Source organism: Rutilus rutilus, assembly GCF_951802725.1.
Source record: "Rutilus rutilus genome assembly, chromosome: 9".
NCBI lineage: Eukaryota > Metazoa > Chordata > Actinopteri > Cypriniformes > Leuciscidae > Rutilus > Rutilus rutilus.
The window spans coordinates 10,756,231-10,773,830 of record NC_140223.1 but is presented as its reverse complement, the minus strand read 5'-3'; the positions used below and the strand labels follow the sequence as shown (position 1 = coordinate 10,773,830).

General features: G+C 38.1%; 2 protein-coding genes across 2 annotated transcripts in view; one reads left to right on the top strand and one right to left on the bottom strand.

Annotated features, from left to right (window-relative positions):
- Positions 1-17,600, top strand: part of LOC311297560 (uncharacterized protein) — a 165,799-nt gene that overhangs the window by 119,294 nt on the left and 28,905 nt on the right. The gene's annotated exons all lie outside the window — the stretch shown is intronic.
- The window catches only part of epha4l (eph receptor A4, like), a 39,399-nt gene that overhangs the window by 17,708 nt on the left and 4,091 nt on the right, over positions 1-17,600 (bottom strand). The window contains exon 3 of the mRNA XM_084418678.1: positions 15,379-16,042. Coding sequence (XP_084274804.1) covers positions 15,379-16,042 — 664 coding nt within the window. The remainder of the gene's footprint in view (positions 1-15,378; positions 16,043-17,600) is intronic.

Sequence of the window (17,600 nt, the reverse complement as noted above, 5' to 3'; positions counted from 1 at the left end):
CGTGCAAACACGCGCGTGCACATCGCTCAGTGTTTAGATGTCTGTGTACATATGGATGAAAACTGGGAGGATGAAAGATGCCTTGGACTCCATTACACCACTATAAACTTCTACCCGACTCCAGAGACCAAACAGAAACAACGGGAACATGAGGTCAAGGTTTGGCTGGTTAGCATGTTGATGTGCTAACTAAAACATATGATAGCAAAAAGCTTTTTTTTTTTTTTTGCATTAATAACCATTCAAAAGTAGCCATGAATGGGAATGCAAACAGATACATTTCATAAAAGTCAAATAAATGAGTTCCAGCCACCCAAAAGTCGTGTATTTTAAGGTGTTTACACGACAACGATGAACTAAAAATGGAAACGTTTTTCCTTTGCATTTTTCACGTAGACGACAGCGCTTTCAAAATGATCCTCTTTCACAAGGACCCGTGAAAACGACTAAAAATGCTGTATTTTTCATGCCAGGCCAGTAGTTGGCGATGTCACTTTGTAAAGAAACACTTCGCGCCTATTGACTGAACACGTAATACGCATGCACATGACGTCGCGGTTTTCATAAAATTCACGTTTTTGTAGTTTACACTGAGATGATAACGGTATTGTTTTCAAAAGTTTGCATTTTCAGGCCCCCAAAAAGTCGTGTAAAATAAACGAACGGCCAAAACGCATGTGTTGTGTAAACGGCCCCTAAATAACTTATTTCAGTCATTAATGCAAATGTTTTTTGTTTTTTACAATATTACATATAACACGAACACAGCGAATCATTCATGCATACTTAACCATGTAAAGCCTGACATATGACATAATAATCCAAGTGTTTAAAAATGAAAGAGTTTATTGAACCTTTAGAGAAAAAAAAATCTTTAAAAAAACGTTGTATATGCTTTTTGTTTGTTTGTTGAGAATCATATTTGAAACGTCAGGCTTTTATGGATCATATACTGTAGTATTATGATATAGTGAGAATATGGAGATGAGGACTACATTTTATTCAGAGGCCCAAACTGGCAAAAATATGCAATTTGATGCAGATGTTGTAATTTATATGGTTAAAAAGTAAAATGAAATTCTGATCTTACATGCATAAACTGCATATCAGCGGTTACTCTATATATCTCCCAATAATATGTCTTAGTAAGATGATATTTAAATGCTTACCGTACATTGTATGATCAAAGCTCTGTAATTTTTATTTTGGGAGCAAAACATTTAATGCAATGCAATACAATGATGATTGAAAGATGTACAAATAAACATTCCTCAAAAGCCTATAATGTATCATATTTGTTAGTTCACATTTTAACATGATTTAAATATATATATATATATATATAAATATTAATTACAATATAAAAGTTATTCTTACATTTACAAAATCAGATTTTACAGAAAAAAGACACATGTACCATGCCCCAAAAGTGGACATTTCTAGAATGCCTTTTACTTGATAAGAACGTATAAACTATCAATCAGACGACAGAAGGCATGCAGTAGATTGTGTGCAACAGATTCAGCAAAGAGTTTAGAGAAGTCCATGTATCAAATATAATACAGTAGACTTTACAAGGTTAAAATGTTGCTAGAAACCTTCTAGGATAAATAAAACAGAAACTGGAAGGAAAAAATAAACCTCCTAAGGCTCTTAGATGTTCCTCTGCTAATCCTAATGAAGGGAACAGATTATCACCATCAATCTCGGACTCTAATCTCAGTTTAAGATTGATCCAGAGGTGCAGGAGACGCCAAAGGAAGAGGAAATCATCTCTCATGCGCTCTTCCCGCTGAACTTAATCTTCACTGAACTGAATGAGCTTTTCTGCAGAGAAAAACCTTCACAGACATCCAAACGCACACTACATGACAAGACCCTCTGAGATAAGGGGACAAAGAAAAGCGTCTTCTGGCTTCCAACACACATTCCAGCATTTTCTGACTTCTGCAGGACGAAGAGCAGCATATCGTTACATTTCTGACCCCTAAAATCAACGTCTTTCCATTAGTGAGACGCTGAGAGACGGACGAGTCACGATGAGAGACGGACTGCATCAGTGGGTGGACTGAAAATCACTCCACAAAATACTCAAACACACACACTTATACTTTTATTAAACAACATTGTGAATATCTCTGTCTTTTCTCTTCTCGTTATTTTCTTTAATCTACTCTAAAACTGTTGTCACTCATTTCTCAGTCTTCATCCTATACAACACAGACGTTAATGTTAAAGGTTAACTCTCGCCAAATTGCAATCTAGGCTATTTTTGTTAATCTACCCGAGTCAAACATTGGTGTAAAAGCATAATTAGAATGGAAACGCCACTTTTAAGTTTGACCGTATTTTCATTTTCGGTCACATTGCCTTTTGAATGGGAGTGATAGGGGCACAACTATGATAGCATCAAAATCGCTATTTTTAAAGTACTAAGAAGGCTCGACACAACATGAAACTTTGCTGGAAGTATCACCAGGGGCTCTACACATGAACTCCAGCATTGAGAACATTGTGTACACAGAGTTTACTAAAAACAAAGGTTTTGTTCGACTCACTTTATCAGTTAGTGTTTCTGGTGGCTGAAATTTTGTCAGTCAAAAGTAGTCGATCTCCGAATGCAACGTAACATGAGGAGAGTAAAGATGGAAAGCTCCTAAAGCTATAAATTCACGGATAATTTATCTAAGTTATGCTTTTCATTGAAATTACAAGTTCATGACATTTCCTCATATGGAGTCAGCTAATTACGTTGCATTCGGAGATCGACTATTTTTGACTGACAAAATTCCAGCCACCGGAAACACTAACTGATAAAGTGAGTCGAACAAAACCTTTCTTTTTAGTAAGCTCTGTGTACACAAACAATGTTGTCAATACTCGAGTTCATGTGTAGAGCCCCTGGTGATACTTCGAGCAAAGTTTCATGTTGTGTCGAGTCTCCTCAGTGTTTTAAAAATAGCCATTTTGATGCTCCTAGCACTCCCATTCAAAAGGCAATGTGACCGAAAACGAAAATACGGTCAATCTTAAAAGTGGCGTTTACATTCTAATGATGCTTTTACACGGATGTTTGACTCGGGTAGATTAACAAAAATAGCCTAGGTTGCAATTTGACGAGAGTTACCCTTCAAGAGGATAAATTATGCATTTGAAATGAAAATTCTGGCATTATTTACTTGCATTTTATTTGCATGTCAAATCTGTTTGACTTTTTCGTCTATGAAACACTACCGGTCAAAAGGTTGAGGACGTTTTGTAATGTTTTTGAAAAAAAGTCTCTTATGCTCACCAAGGCTGTATTTATTTGATCAACCATACATTATTATTACAATTTAAAATAACTGTTTTCTATTTGAATATATTGTAAAATGTAATTTATTCCTGTGATGCAAAGCTGAATTTTCAGCATCATTACTCCAGTCTTCAGTGTCACATGATCCTTCAGAAATCATTCTAATATGTTTCGATGCTCAAGAAAAATGTATTATTATTGTTGTTGCTGCTTCATATTTTAATGGAAACCGTGATAATTTTTTTTTTTTAAAGGATTCTTTGATGAATAGAACTTTGTTTGAGGAACAGACTGAAATTTAAGTCCACAAAAGAACTTATAGACGATTAAATTATTATTATTTTTTTTTTTACTGTATGGAAAAGATGAACAATTGTTTTCCCCACAAAAAATAAAAATTATTTGGTGTGATATGATGATGAGATCATTTTCAGGTGAACTATCCCTTTAAGAAAAACAGAAGTCAATGGGAAGTCTCAATTTAGATAGCTAGATAAGTGTGTGTGTGTGTGTGTGTGTGTAATGATGGTTTGCAGAGCACTAGGATTTTTTTAGACAAAAACATCAAGATCAGGTTCCTCTCCTGAGGGCATGGAAGATCTCTCTCTCTCTCTCTCACACACACACACACACACAAAGTGAAAGAAACATCAAATGGCTTTTTGTCTCATGGTCTGGCATCTGTTGTTCTACATGGTTTAGTCACTAATTAACAATTACCTCTGACCCCCCCTCCCAACACACACACACACACACACACACACACACAGGTCCATCAGAGTGATTGATGACAAACATGCGGAGGGCGAGGGGATCACATTGATTGATGACTCACTCGCTCCACATGTTGACCTTGACCCCACCCAGAGGCCTACAACACTAACCGATTCATACAAGCCCGACTTCACCTTAACAAACTCTATTCTCATTACCAGAGGAAGTCGTCCATCTCCCGATGCCTCCGACGAGCTCTAGTAATAATATTAACCTGAACTAAAGCACATCTCCTTTAACTCTTGAGTAGATATCGATGGTCATGTGGAGTCTTTGATGCTGGTCCTCATCTGGCATCTTAACTACCCAAGCAGAGAAAAACATCACATGAGATCTTCGTAATATCTCAACTGCTGCTCCTGGAAAGCAATGAGATTAAATCGAGGGCAAATGGAGCAAATAAAGACTCTCAGCTTCTCACATGCATCTCCTGTAGGGTTTCAACAGAGATTCAGATTTAGCAAGATGTCAATATGAACTCAGATATTTCTCATCAAATTCACCAAATGATCTCTGAGCAATACAAAATATTCTCTGGGTGGAGTAACCAACCAATTTGCTTGGTAAATCAGAAGTTGTTGGTTATGATAGAAAATAAATGCGCATATTTTGTTTGTTTTTAAACTGAGATCATGATTCTGAACCAACAACTAAACAAAACAATGTATTTTGCCAGAGGTTCTAAAGAAAAATGTTAGCTGCAGTCTATTTAAAATGTTAAATTAATTTGAAAGATTTCAAATTAAGATTTCACTTAAAGATTTTTAGTGGTCCATTTCATTTTGGTATGTTCTTCACACAAAGCTAATTTACTGTATATATTTTGGGTGAATATGACTCTAAAGGCATACTTACAAAGCTGAGTTAAGGTCCGAAATTTTTGCGAGTAAATAAATAAATACGACCTCACGTTGTTTCAATCACATTTACACACTCCATCCGAAACTTTCGTCCGTCATAAAAAAAAATTCGGATCGGGTTCGGCTTTCTGCGTTTTATCGCATCTGTAGCAAGCATTTTGGGAGAGGTGTTTTGACAATTCAGAGCCACCGAATGACGAATACAAAAAAACGCATACGAAAGATTCGGACTCAGTGTGCAAGGACCTTTAAGGCCCCGATCACACCAAACGTGTTTTTGCAGTGAGAGGAGCCTTTTTTCATGGCAGTGAGCGTACTGTGCACTGTTTATGCGCCCCAGGTGCCTCGCGTTTTTGCAGTAAAAAAAAAAAAAAAACGTCATCGCGTTTTTTTCCACTGTCCAATCGAATGAATGGAGAGGCGGGCCTTCCGTTGTAGTGATGAAAGCTACAGTTGCTTTGAACGCCCGGAGAGTGCAATGATGGAGGATAATCTTGTGGTGCTCTCACGGGTTACCAGGAGCTTAACGACTTCACGAACCGTAACTACCACAATGTTAACAGGAAGTAAATAAAGTTAATAAAATGCTGATTTGACGTTTACTTGACTGACAGGATAGCTGTTTCAGTGGTTGCCTAGCAACATAAAAAACCGCAGCGCACTGCTCGTTCTGTGTGATAGAGTGTGATTGGGGCCGATTGGCAGTGTTGCGTGCCTCGCGTTTTCGAACCTGAAAAAAAACCGTTTGGTGTGATAGGGGCCTAAGGCTGCTCTGTGCCTGCTCAAAATACGGAGTCAAGACGTAATGCCACGTAAAAGCCTGACTAAATTATGCCTGCTCTTACCCACTTTAGCCCCTAGAACTAAAAGTACATTGCTGTGTAAATGCATTTACGCCACATCTGAGCAGCATTAAACTGTCTGTGTAACTAAAGACACCAAAATGCTATTTCAGAAGTGCGTTTATGGCACATTTGCAGTGTAAATTTGACATGTCACCTGAGCTTGACCTCTCCTCAACAACACTCAACATGAACACATCATTTACCTCATCAAAGGTGTGGCTGAATTATTTATTAATATACATTATGAAACCACAATGCTGTTGGTATTATTGTGTCAAAGCATGTTATTTTAAAAAACAGATTTGGCAGGTTTTTGAATGTATTGATGCAAGACTTCCTGAAATGACCTGAACTTCACGCTCCCCTGAACACGTACACCAACTTCCACCATTCAGAGAGAGGAATTTCCCAAAATTTACTGCGCCTTTATCTGTGGTAAAATCGCGTACACCCTGTAGGGCTGCAGGGGTCTTTAAAATCCGAGCGCAATTAATAAAACCACAGGGTTTTAATAGCAACTACCATGAAAAGAAAAGAAAAGAATGGAGTGATTAGAGAGATGAGTGTGTGTCTGGCAAGGTCTGCACATATTGTTCAACATGAAAAGTTGTGGCAGTATTTTCTAATACAGGAAGTTTAGGCACTGGAGGATATGCAAATGAGTTATACACACACATATCCACAGAGAGAGAGAGAGAGAGAGAGAGAGAGAGAGAGAGAGAGAGAGAGAGAGAGAGAGAGAGAGAGAGAGAGAGAGAGAGAGAGAGAGAGAGAGAGAGAGAGAGAGAGAGAGTGAGTGAGTGTGAGTGTGTTCAGGTGAATCTATAAATACTCTTCATGCACAACCATTTCTGACATTCCCTACAAAAAAAACAACACACAATGATAGCATGATATATCATGGGATGAGTTTTCTGTTTTGATACCATGTGTGTATGTGACTTATAGGGTCAGGGTAAAAAAATAAGGGTGTGTATTTTTAGTTTGTTTATCTAAAACTCTGGAAATGCAGGACGACAGACTGTCTGGAGTTGCAACACCTTCCATTGTGCATGTGTGTGTATGTGCGTGTTTATGGGAAGTTGGAGAGAATTCGGTACGTTTCTATTGATTTGTTGGGAAAACAAACACACAATAAAAAAAAAACACACCTATAGAACAAACGCGCACACGTGAACGTAATTATGCTGTGGCGGTGCAACATGATGAATATGGCAGCAGTTAGCCTACATGACAAACTCTCTTATTTTGACCTTTAACCTATGGAACTTTCTCTTGACCTTTAGGAATGAGGTCACAGAGACATGTGGTCAGTTCTCTCAATCAATTTACTATGTGGATATACTCAAAGGTACAAATCCTTCATAAATATAATAAAAAATGTTTCAGTGATTCTAAAAATTCAATAGTCGTTTCTCTATAACAACAGAAGACAAACAATAGAAGTCTATGATATGTTGTCATGGACAATGTGCATTACGGCTGGGCATGTTGATTAATTTCAATTATTTGATTCACAATCTATTTCAATGATTTGACTGCATCATAACTCAATGTCAAGTTGCAGAGTCTTACATAAATATAAATATATATGTAAATCATCTCATTTTTTACATAAAAAAAAATCTATATAAAATAATTCATTATATAATTAAATATTATTATATTATATTATATTATATTAAACAGTGTGGAAAGTATAAACCAGATGTCTATGGTGCAATTTTTATTATATTTAACTTCTTGCATTGAATATTTTGAATCTTCTTGGCTTCAATGGCTGTTTAGTGAAAAGTTATGGTTCCTTGGACTGCAAAACACACACACACACACACACACACACACACACACACACACACACACACACACACACACACACACACACACACACACACACACACACACACACACACACACACACAGCAACACTATGAGATCAATTTATGCTGATACAGTTTTGGCTGACATAAATATGTTATAATGATATCGAACATCTTTGTGCCTGAAGCTTCAGTGGGTCAATTGCTAAACCACTGATGTCCGTTTGTGCAACAGTATGGATCTGTTTCAGAACATAGCGAGGACATCATTTTAGGACATCATAGAAATAATCCGGATGTTATCCCTGCGCCAAAAGATAGCCTGTATCATGTACATGCATGCTTTGCCTTGAAAGATTTATGCAATATTCTGGAAACAACAAATACAATAGTTCAGTGATATTTGTGTGCTTTATGTTTTTTATTGCTTACTTGAGTATTGCATTGTTACTGTACCAGTTACGATGATGCCTTAGAAGAACAGCAAGGGAGTTCACTAGGTTTTGGAACAGACTTTCTCACTGTATTAAAAGAGTATCTGTCTAACACATTGCGTTTTTACACCTCTTTACGTCCATCATTCCATCACAAAGAAGACTAAAACTGAGAAAAGACCACCTACACACCTCCTACGGTTTGACGAGCTTAAGATTACAACTCAAAACCTTGCAATCACAGCCCATTGTTACAGGAGAGCGAAGAGAGAAACAGAGAGAGAGAGAGAGAAAGAGACAGCGTCTGTCATCACATCAAAGGGATGTTTAAAGGGAACGCGAAGTGAATGATGAGGAAAAGAAATCAAAGACCACCTAAAAACCTCTCTTTCTCTAGACATCAGCTCCTTTTCATTCTCTCGTCTTTTCCTGTCTGAGAGGAGGGCGCTGACCTTCCCTGTGTGCTGACAAATCTGTTTTTCTCTGCGATCACCTCCTTTATTCTCGCTGTCTTTCTGTCTTTTGTTGTTCCCCCTTCCTCTTACTGCATGTCTATCTCTCTCTCTGTCTTTTTTAACCCCCTCTTGACAGAAAATAAAAGACAAATTCAAAGGCAGAAGGAAAGTGAGTGTGAGAGAGAAAACAATACAGAACTTCCAGCAGGATACCAAACCCAACACTGGATGGTTAAAACACTACAACTTGTCCTAACGGCAAACCACGTTATCGGAAATGACAAAAGCAGCGACAGTTTTCATGCAAAAAACAGCACATACGACTTTTTTTCCTTCATGAAGCACAAAATAATAAATTTTCAACAAAAAAACAATGTCCTAGTCGCCTTTTTGCTTCCAGGAGTAACGATGAATGGGGACTACAAAGTTTCAAGCTTTAAAAAAGGTGGCAAAGTACCTAAAAAGCAATTATTATCATGCACTATATACCAAGTTTGCTGAAGTCAACTTTGAACTTTGGGTGAGAAACAGCCAAAAAATGTTTTGCTATTCACTGCCAGGTTTAAATATGGTATTTCATAAACAATATATTATGTATAACAATATTTAAACCCTAATTTATATAAACAGTGTGGAAAGTACAAGTATAATTTGTACAAGCATAAACAAGCATAATTATATGGTACTTGACTTCTTGCATTAAACATTTTAAATCTACTTGGGTGAAATTGTTAGTGAAAAATTAAGGATCCTCTCAATACAAAAAAAATAAATAATTAATAATGTATGACTTGTGCACGATATAAGTCATGATAACAGACTAAAATTGTCGCTTTTAGGAAACATTCATGACTTTTGAAGACTTGAAATTCACACCACGTCATATGGATAATTTTATGCTTCTTTTTTGTCTCTTAAATGAAGAAATAAGACGTTTGCTAAATGCTCCGTATTTAGAGCAACGTGAGGGTGAGTAGGTGATGTTTGGGTGCACTTTCCCTTTAACAGAGCTGAATCAGAGCTGAATTCGACTGAAACAAGAGAGGGAAATTCAGGTCAGCCGAGGCAACACACGTCTCCTGTCGTTCCCTTGTAAGACTTCCAGAGAGTCCATTAAGTCTGGTTAATATAAGGGACTGTCAGCGAGCTGCAACATTATATCAATGTTACGGTGGTGCCGTCCCTCTCGCTTCTGTCACGCTCCTTTTAGAGGGGGGAGAGCCGGCGTTGAGAGAGACAGTCGGAGATAAAGAACTGAGGGAACAGAACACCATCCAGACCAGAAACAGCTCTCAACACCTCTGTAATGATGTTCGACTCGCACACACAGGACTCTTTCTATCTCTGCTTCCTCTGGTGAGGAACTGGGTTGGGTTGTCCTGAGCTCTTCAGGCAGAGGTAAACTCTGACCTGTTCCTTTTAGCCTGGTGTGTGGTTAAACCGTTCAGGCATGTCGGAGAATAAAAAAAAAGAAAAAGAGGCCACAAAAAGCTGGAACACCGACTTTCCCTCAGCTCAAATAAATGGCACGAGAAAAAAAAAGCAGAAGTGATGAAGAAAAGGTGAGAGAGATTGATTCCTTCCGCTCCTGTCCTTTCCTTCATTACCCAGAGGAAATATTAAGGCTCAGAGATTGCTCGTTCATAGCTCAGATTAGATCAAACATAAAATGGGTACTTTTAAACTTAAGCCATAATAGCCATATGGACTTCATTTATAACACTACTGCATTACTATTGTGTAAATACAAAAGTATTTAACACGCTGGCATTTGGGTTTTTTCACAAGCGATAACAGTGTAACCAGTTCTAACGCAATGGCAAAACTTTGAGGAAAGCATGCAAATTGTTCTGTTGTTGCTGCACAGACAAGCACTGAACACTATTTGATCAAAAAAAATGTCACAGCCGTCTTATAAAGACCTCAAGGAACTGTGTCAACTTGTGTAAAAGATAAACATGACGGCACATGCAAGTCGATGAGATGAATCAATGTAACTCCACAACAACTACATAAATGTATCCACTCACCATTCAGAAACGTTGAGGTGCATCTAGAAAGAAAGTGCATCTAGAGCAGTGGTTCTCAACCTCTCCTGCAGGGACCCCCTGACAGGCCATGTTTCTGTTTAAAGGACAAGTTCGGTATTTTACACTTAAAGCCCTGTTTACAGATCGTTTCTGATGAAATAGAACGGTTAAGATAAAATTTTGGACAAATGCTGCTGTCCCGAGAATTTTAGGTTTCTTTCGCTTTCCCCCCCACCAGTAGACTGGGTGTATAGGTGCACTCGAACACTCCTTCCTAAAACACATTAAACTTTCGTTTACAAAGACGTGAAACTCACCGAGTGGTCAGGGGTGTCCACTGATATGCTCACACAAAAATCGCTGCAAAATATGCTTTCCAACAGGTTTTATCGTAGTTTTTGTCTCCTCCATTGACTTGCATTGGATGTGCTGTGAGGTACGGTATTACTCCGCCACCGGAAACTGAAATGGGGTTCAGGGGTTGTTTTCTTCTTCTTCTTCGTGTTTTTTTTTATTTATTTTTTACGGCGGATCACAAACAATGAAATGCCAGTGGTTTGCTTGCAAAGGTGCATTATCGCCACCAAATGGGCTGGAGTGTCTATTATTCAAGCTCTCAACGGAAGAATGTACGGGTGTGAGACGTTTGGAAAAATAGGTCCACAGTTTTACAACGAATGGTAAAACACCTGTTGGAAAGCATCTTTTGCAGCGATTTTTGTGTGAGCATATCAGTGGACACCCCTGACCACTCGGTGAGTTTCACGTCTTTGTAAACGAAAGTTTAATGTGTTTTAGGAAGGAGTGTTCGAGTGCACCTATACACCCAGTCTACTGGTGGGGGGGAAAGCGAAAGAAACCTAAAATTCTCGGGACAGCAGCATTTGTCCAAAATTTTATCTTAACCGTTCTATTTCATCAGAAACGATCTGTAAACAGGGCTTTAAGTGTAAAATACCGAACTTGTCCTTTAAACCCTGAAATGGCACATCTGATTCAATTAATGAGTAGTTATTAGAGTAGGAAGAGCAGGAATTAGTCAATTAATCAATTAGTCAACTACTCATTAAGCCTTTAATTAATTGAATCAGGTGTGCCATTTCAGGGTTAAAACAGAAACATGGCCTGTCAGGGGGTCCCTGCAGAAGAGGTTGAGAACCACTGATCTACAGTCTCTCCGGTACACTCCGCTACTGGTTATTTCTGAGATTTTGGATGAGTGAGATTCACTGTTTTGTGATCAGCCGTCTTCTGGACAGAGTTTTTGCTCACACTCAAAAAGGGGCAAATTTGACAAGCTATAATAAATGATCTGGGGGGAATTTTGAGCTGAAATTTCACAGACACATTCTGAGGACACCATATATTTATATTACATCTTGTGAAAAGGGGAATAATATGTCACCTTTAAAGAGATCACATTTGCAGGCCAAGTGTTAACCTCCGAGCCAAAAGTAGAGAGACTGTTCTGGAAAAGACAGAACCAACTGACATACAAAGATTATATTGCATTATTTTTCATAATTTATGTTTTATTTTATTAGTATTTATCCTTGTAATTTCTAAATCTAATTTGCACTCTACTAACTCTTCTAAAACTCAAGACAGGTAAGATTAAGCAGAAGAAATATAAGTATAAATCCCTATTTGTTCTCCCTTGAATATAACTTCTGTCTGAAAAACAACTGAGACTGTTAAGATGCATCTGTCCTGTGGGTGTTGTTGATCGTGCAACAGGCGGCTTTAAATCACACAGAACAAACAGCAGCTTCTCTCTTGCCGTCCCCCATCGGGCCCATATAGAGACCGGGAGCCGAGATCACAGCTCCCGAGTCTCCATGGCATCCTGTGGAACCTCAGCTGTCAAGAGTTTTGAAGTCTTAATAAATTTCTCCTCTCCAGCTGTCAGCCAATCGTCAGAGATGGATGAAAGAGTCAGTGACCTTTGACCTGCCCGAGACCTCTTCTTCAGCTCCCCCCCCCCCCAGTGAACCCCCAAAAACTCTCACAGAACCCTGAGACTCTATTGCAACTGCAGATTCCTTTCAGCTCAACGTCAACCCTGAAGAAGCCCAACAATAGTGTCGACTGCATCCAACAGATAGTTTCACATGCAATGCGGCTCTACAGAAGAAACTAGTGAAGTAATGCATTGCTGTTTTTCACACAGTACTGCTACTGTACATACAGAGGTAACTTTTTCTAAATAATATCATGCATTTAATTGAATGTTTTCAACAAATTGTCCCCATGCAGACTTCTAAAATGTGTGCGAGATGTTTTGTTAGACATGGCTATCTGGTGTGCAAAAATCTTGCGTTTCACCATTTGAAGTTTTTGCTTAATTTTAAAGTAACTGAAAGAAGCAGCGATAAAATTAGGGATGAATAAAAACTGTCCACAGTGATACCAGAAAACTACAGTATGAATAAAAAAAAAAAAACATACAAGTCAAGCAAAGCATTTCCATTTTGAAAAGAGTCTCTCAACCAGCTGATGAAGACAAAAAGTAATGCAACAACTGTTACTTAAAAAATAAAAAATAAAAATAATATATATATATAAAAAATACAATGTATACATATATATACATTTTATTATATATTTGTATATAATCTAATTAACATTGACATCCATAGAAGGAAATACTGGAAATGTCACAAAAAATATCTATGCAAAGTGTGAAAACAATCCATAAAATGTTGCTATTTAGTTTTCAATTTTCAGAATAATTAATGTGGATTCAAATGCCATCAATATTCATGCAAGCTAATAATCTGAATCGGCCTGTAACACAATTCCCCTCCAAAAACTCATCGTGGACTTGACGCACACTTAAGGAAACCTGAAACAGCTCCAGATGACTGCACTTGCGGCCTGATCGAGAACGTAACCTTTGATCTGTGACCTCTCGGGGCAAAGGTCAAGGGTGGCGCCGGCTTTCCCTCATCATCACGATGGAAACCACGAAAAGTGTTTGCAGTGCGTCTTTGCGGCACATCTACAAATGGCAGCACATGTCTAGAAGTCATTAAGCACAAGAGAAGTCCTACTTTCCCTTTTCTCTGTCAACACTTCTGTGTGACACGTATTTATTATTGTCACAGGCTCTTATTTGGCTTGATCTATGGCAGAATGAGATGTCAGTTTTAAAGATAATTACATTTTTTCTCCTCCAAGGATCCATTCATCACACTCGGGGCCCTCTGCCATTTTTAGATTCTTGATAACATGCCTCAACTCATTCCATCTTTCTCTCTCTCTCTCACACACACACACATCCACAGTGAGTCACATCCTATTATGTGGCATGAAGTTGCCAAAAATCTGTTAATTACAAAGTCCAGAGCCTAACTAGTATGATTATAATGAACTTAGTTCCGTGAGAATGCTTGGTTGAGGACAGCACTCTCCTCTCGTCCTCTCTGTTTGTAATCAGCATCTCTTGTTCTCACGTAACGGTCTCATGGGAGGAACGAGCTCAGTCCTCCTTATTACACAACCACAAATGCTGATAAACCAGAATCAGAAGTGCTATTATTACCACCTGATGACAGACGCTTGAAAGAAGAAGGGAAAAGATGGATAGATGGATGGATGGCAGTGTTGTGCGCCATTCAGAAGTGAATTTGAACTGAATTTGAAATTAAAAAACATAATGCAGAATTGCAATTTGCATGTAAGGAAGTAGTATTAAAATTAATTTTAAAATTTGAAGAAACGCATAACTGCAATTTTTAAATAGAAACGCTTTGAAAAAAAATTAATTAGATGTTTGAAACTTTACAGAATGCAACACAGACGCCACCACCCACTTTTTCAGCGGCCTCGGATCTGGAAGTATTTTTCCCATCCACTTCTCCCATAGGGATTTTTTAAAAAGTCTTAATTTAAGAGTTATAACTAAGCCATGAACCAAGTCAACCAGCTCTGAGATTAAACCATTACAAACTTTGATTTGAAGCAAAAAAGTGTTTGAAAGTCAAACAAAAAAAGACAAAGGCACAAGACTGGGTACTTAAAAGCTTGAGGGAAAGAACTACAATCCCATTGCAAATGGCATAATCAAATAAAAAATGTTTTCAAAGATGTTGATTATACATACAGATACAATATATTTTACGTCAAGTAATTTGAGAGCATAGGGAAACTGACTTTACGTCCTTCACAGTGCTTCATGGGAGTGGGCGAGCAGCAGTAAATACATTTATTTAAGAGATTAAATGATAGGTGCAGAATCATGGGTAATGTAGTTTATCACCAGGAATTTTGATAATAATGCAGCCTGATGGCTTCAACAAAAGCATAAACCATCAATTATTTTTATATTTACAATTATTACATAATTACAAGTTATTATTAAAAATCAATTCCATTATGAAAAAAATAAATAAATAAATCTTCTGGTACCTGACTGTTGCACTCTATAGGCTAAGCTTTATGCCGAACATCACATGAACAGACCGGAAAACTGGTTTCAGATGAAGAAAGTGTTAACGGCAGCATGAACTGATTGCGATAGCTACGGAATTTTTATGTGTCAAAAAAAAGTCAACTTGCATATGCGATGAACATTAGTTTTGCTCATCTTTGGTAGGTAAGGCATATTAAGAAAAACAGCTCCATATTTAATGTAGCATGTTCAAAAGAACTGAACTTGAAGCGATGCGACCTGTTTTACAGATTGCGGAAGTTTGTTGTGCATGACCCGTATAGGCCTTACAGACAGAGAGAATGACAGAACAATCAACTTCCTGTGGGTGTGGACAATTCAATTCAAAATTCCAACTTAAGAACTGAATTATTTTACAATTTTGCCCAAGATTGGTTGTGCTAGTTTGACTGTAACATCAGAAGTGTCTTACCTTGACATTGCTCATTCCTTTCCTCGTATCCAGGGTTACACAGGCAATTCCCGATGGGCACCAGCCACTCTCCATCTGCGCCGCAGTACATTTTGGGAACCTCCTGCTCTTCCGAATTATTCACACAGGAGCCGCGCACTTCCACCAGGGACGACGTGTCCGCCCCAGTTACTGTGTCAGGAAACTGCGCTAGGTTCCTCACGGCTAACGGACACTTTTTGTAAAACACACGAACAGAAACCAGCGCGATACAAGCCCCTACATCCTGAAAGGCCAGATAGAAGCCCGTGCGACTCATAACGCCGACATCCCGAACCTCAGTGTTCAGCTTCATGATCCGATCACCGATATCCACCTGCGTGAAGCTCTCGTCCGCCGCCACCGTGTCGATCTTAGCAAAGCGGCTCTCGTGAGTGTACCGCTCGTTATCAGAGTCAGACTCGAGGTAGTAGAGGTTGAACGTCTCTTTGCATGTGCCGATGACGCCGGGCAGGCTGTTACAGTCACGCAGGGTGAATTTAATCTCGATGTAGATACGCTGGGCCGGGCCACGCCGTATCCAGTGAGTCTTGAGCCAGTTGTTCTGACTGGGCTCCATTACGTTACACACCTGGTATGTTCTGATGGGGATGTTCTTCTCGTCCATGATGCTCACCTCTTCCCACTGCATGAGACAGCACAAGAACAATGTTAGGAATGAGAAGAAAATTATGAAAATCATTTATTTTTAAGACATTCTCAATTCCGTAGCAGATACAGGTGTATTTGAAAGTATTTGAAAGTTGAGCAGTGAGCTCATTGGCTACTGATACAGCAGGAACCAATCAGCTGTGCCCTATAGAGAATAATGTGATTAAATGAAATGTAATGAGATAAGAAACAAAGTCTACTGTGAAATAATGACAAAAAAACAAGTCTTTCTACTGAGTTGTCCTTTTCCGATTTATGAACAAATGACTCTTTTAAGCCGGTTCTTTTTACTGAATCAGAAACGCCGCATCTCGTTTGGATTCACAAATACATGAGTTGGTTCTTTAATGAATTTACACAAGGTCACAAGTTAGTTTTTAAAAAATAAATTAAAGGGGTGGTATAATGCCCCATTTTACAAGATGTAAAATAAGTCTCTGATGTGCCCAGAGTGTGTATGTGAAATTTTAGCTAAAAATACCCCACAGATAATTTTTGATAGCATGTTAAAATTGTCCTTTTTTGAGGGTGAGCAAAAACGCGTCATTTTGTGTGTGGGCTCTTTAAATGCAAATGAGCTGCTGCTCCCGGCACAGAGGGGGCGGAGCTTCAAGAGCTCATTCTTAGCAGAGCCATATAGAGTCCTTTGTTGCGAGGCGGGGTTTATGTAAATTTTGGGGTTTGCGATGTCACTAACCCGGGAGGAAGCTCGTGTACTCCCTACCAGCCGTTTGTTGTAGTCCTTAAAAAGTGATTTCTGTAAAAGAAAATATCTCCCTTTGCTTTGAACTTTAAGCGTCGTAACTTTCCAGATGTTGTAAAGCAACATTACACACTAACTAAAGTTAGAAAAGTTAAATCATAATCAACCACCCCTTTAAATAATTCAAATGATGCAAATGACAATGAAAATCATTTAATTTCACCTGTGAGTAGTTTTTATGTCAATTGCACAGGCTACTGTATGTCCTCATGCATCTTAATATGGATAATGTTTTGTGTAAGCGAATATATTATATTCGGTCAACTGAAAATGTTTGTTAGTACTTTTCTGCTTATTTATATGATTATCAATAAATCAAAGAAGGGCATTTTGTCAACCAGTTATGAAAGAACTTGTGATGAAACCAATCAATCAATTCCAATCAGAGCATCCCTATAAAAAATTAAATACATAAAGTAGGGATGCAGGATATATTGGACGATATGTTGATTTTTAATGTTATCGGCCTGATAAGAAAATTTGGTCGATATATTAAAGCCGATAAATAATGTATTATTTCTGAGTTTTGAATTGCTTGAAATATGATGGGAATCACTTCAAAAATGAAAATACAGTCAAGTTTATAACATAAATTAATAATGAGAACATTATAATTTGGGGCTTGTGACATGGCTTTTAATGGTGAGTCTTTTGTTTTTGTAATCAGGCTCTCGAAAATTATCTAAAAATGTGGATTTAGATATATCGGCTAATATAACGGTTATCGGCTTTCAAATATAAATAATTATCGTTTATCGGTTTCGGCCAA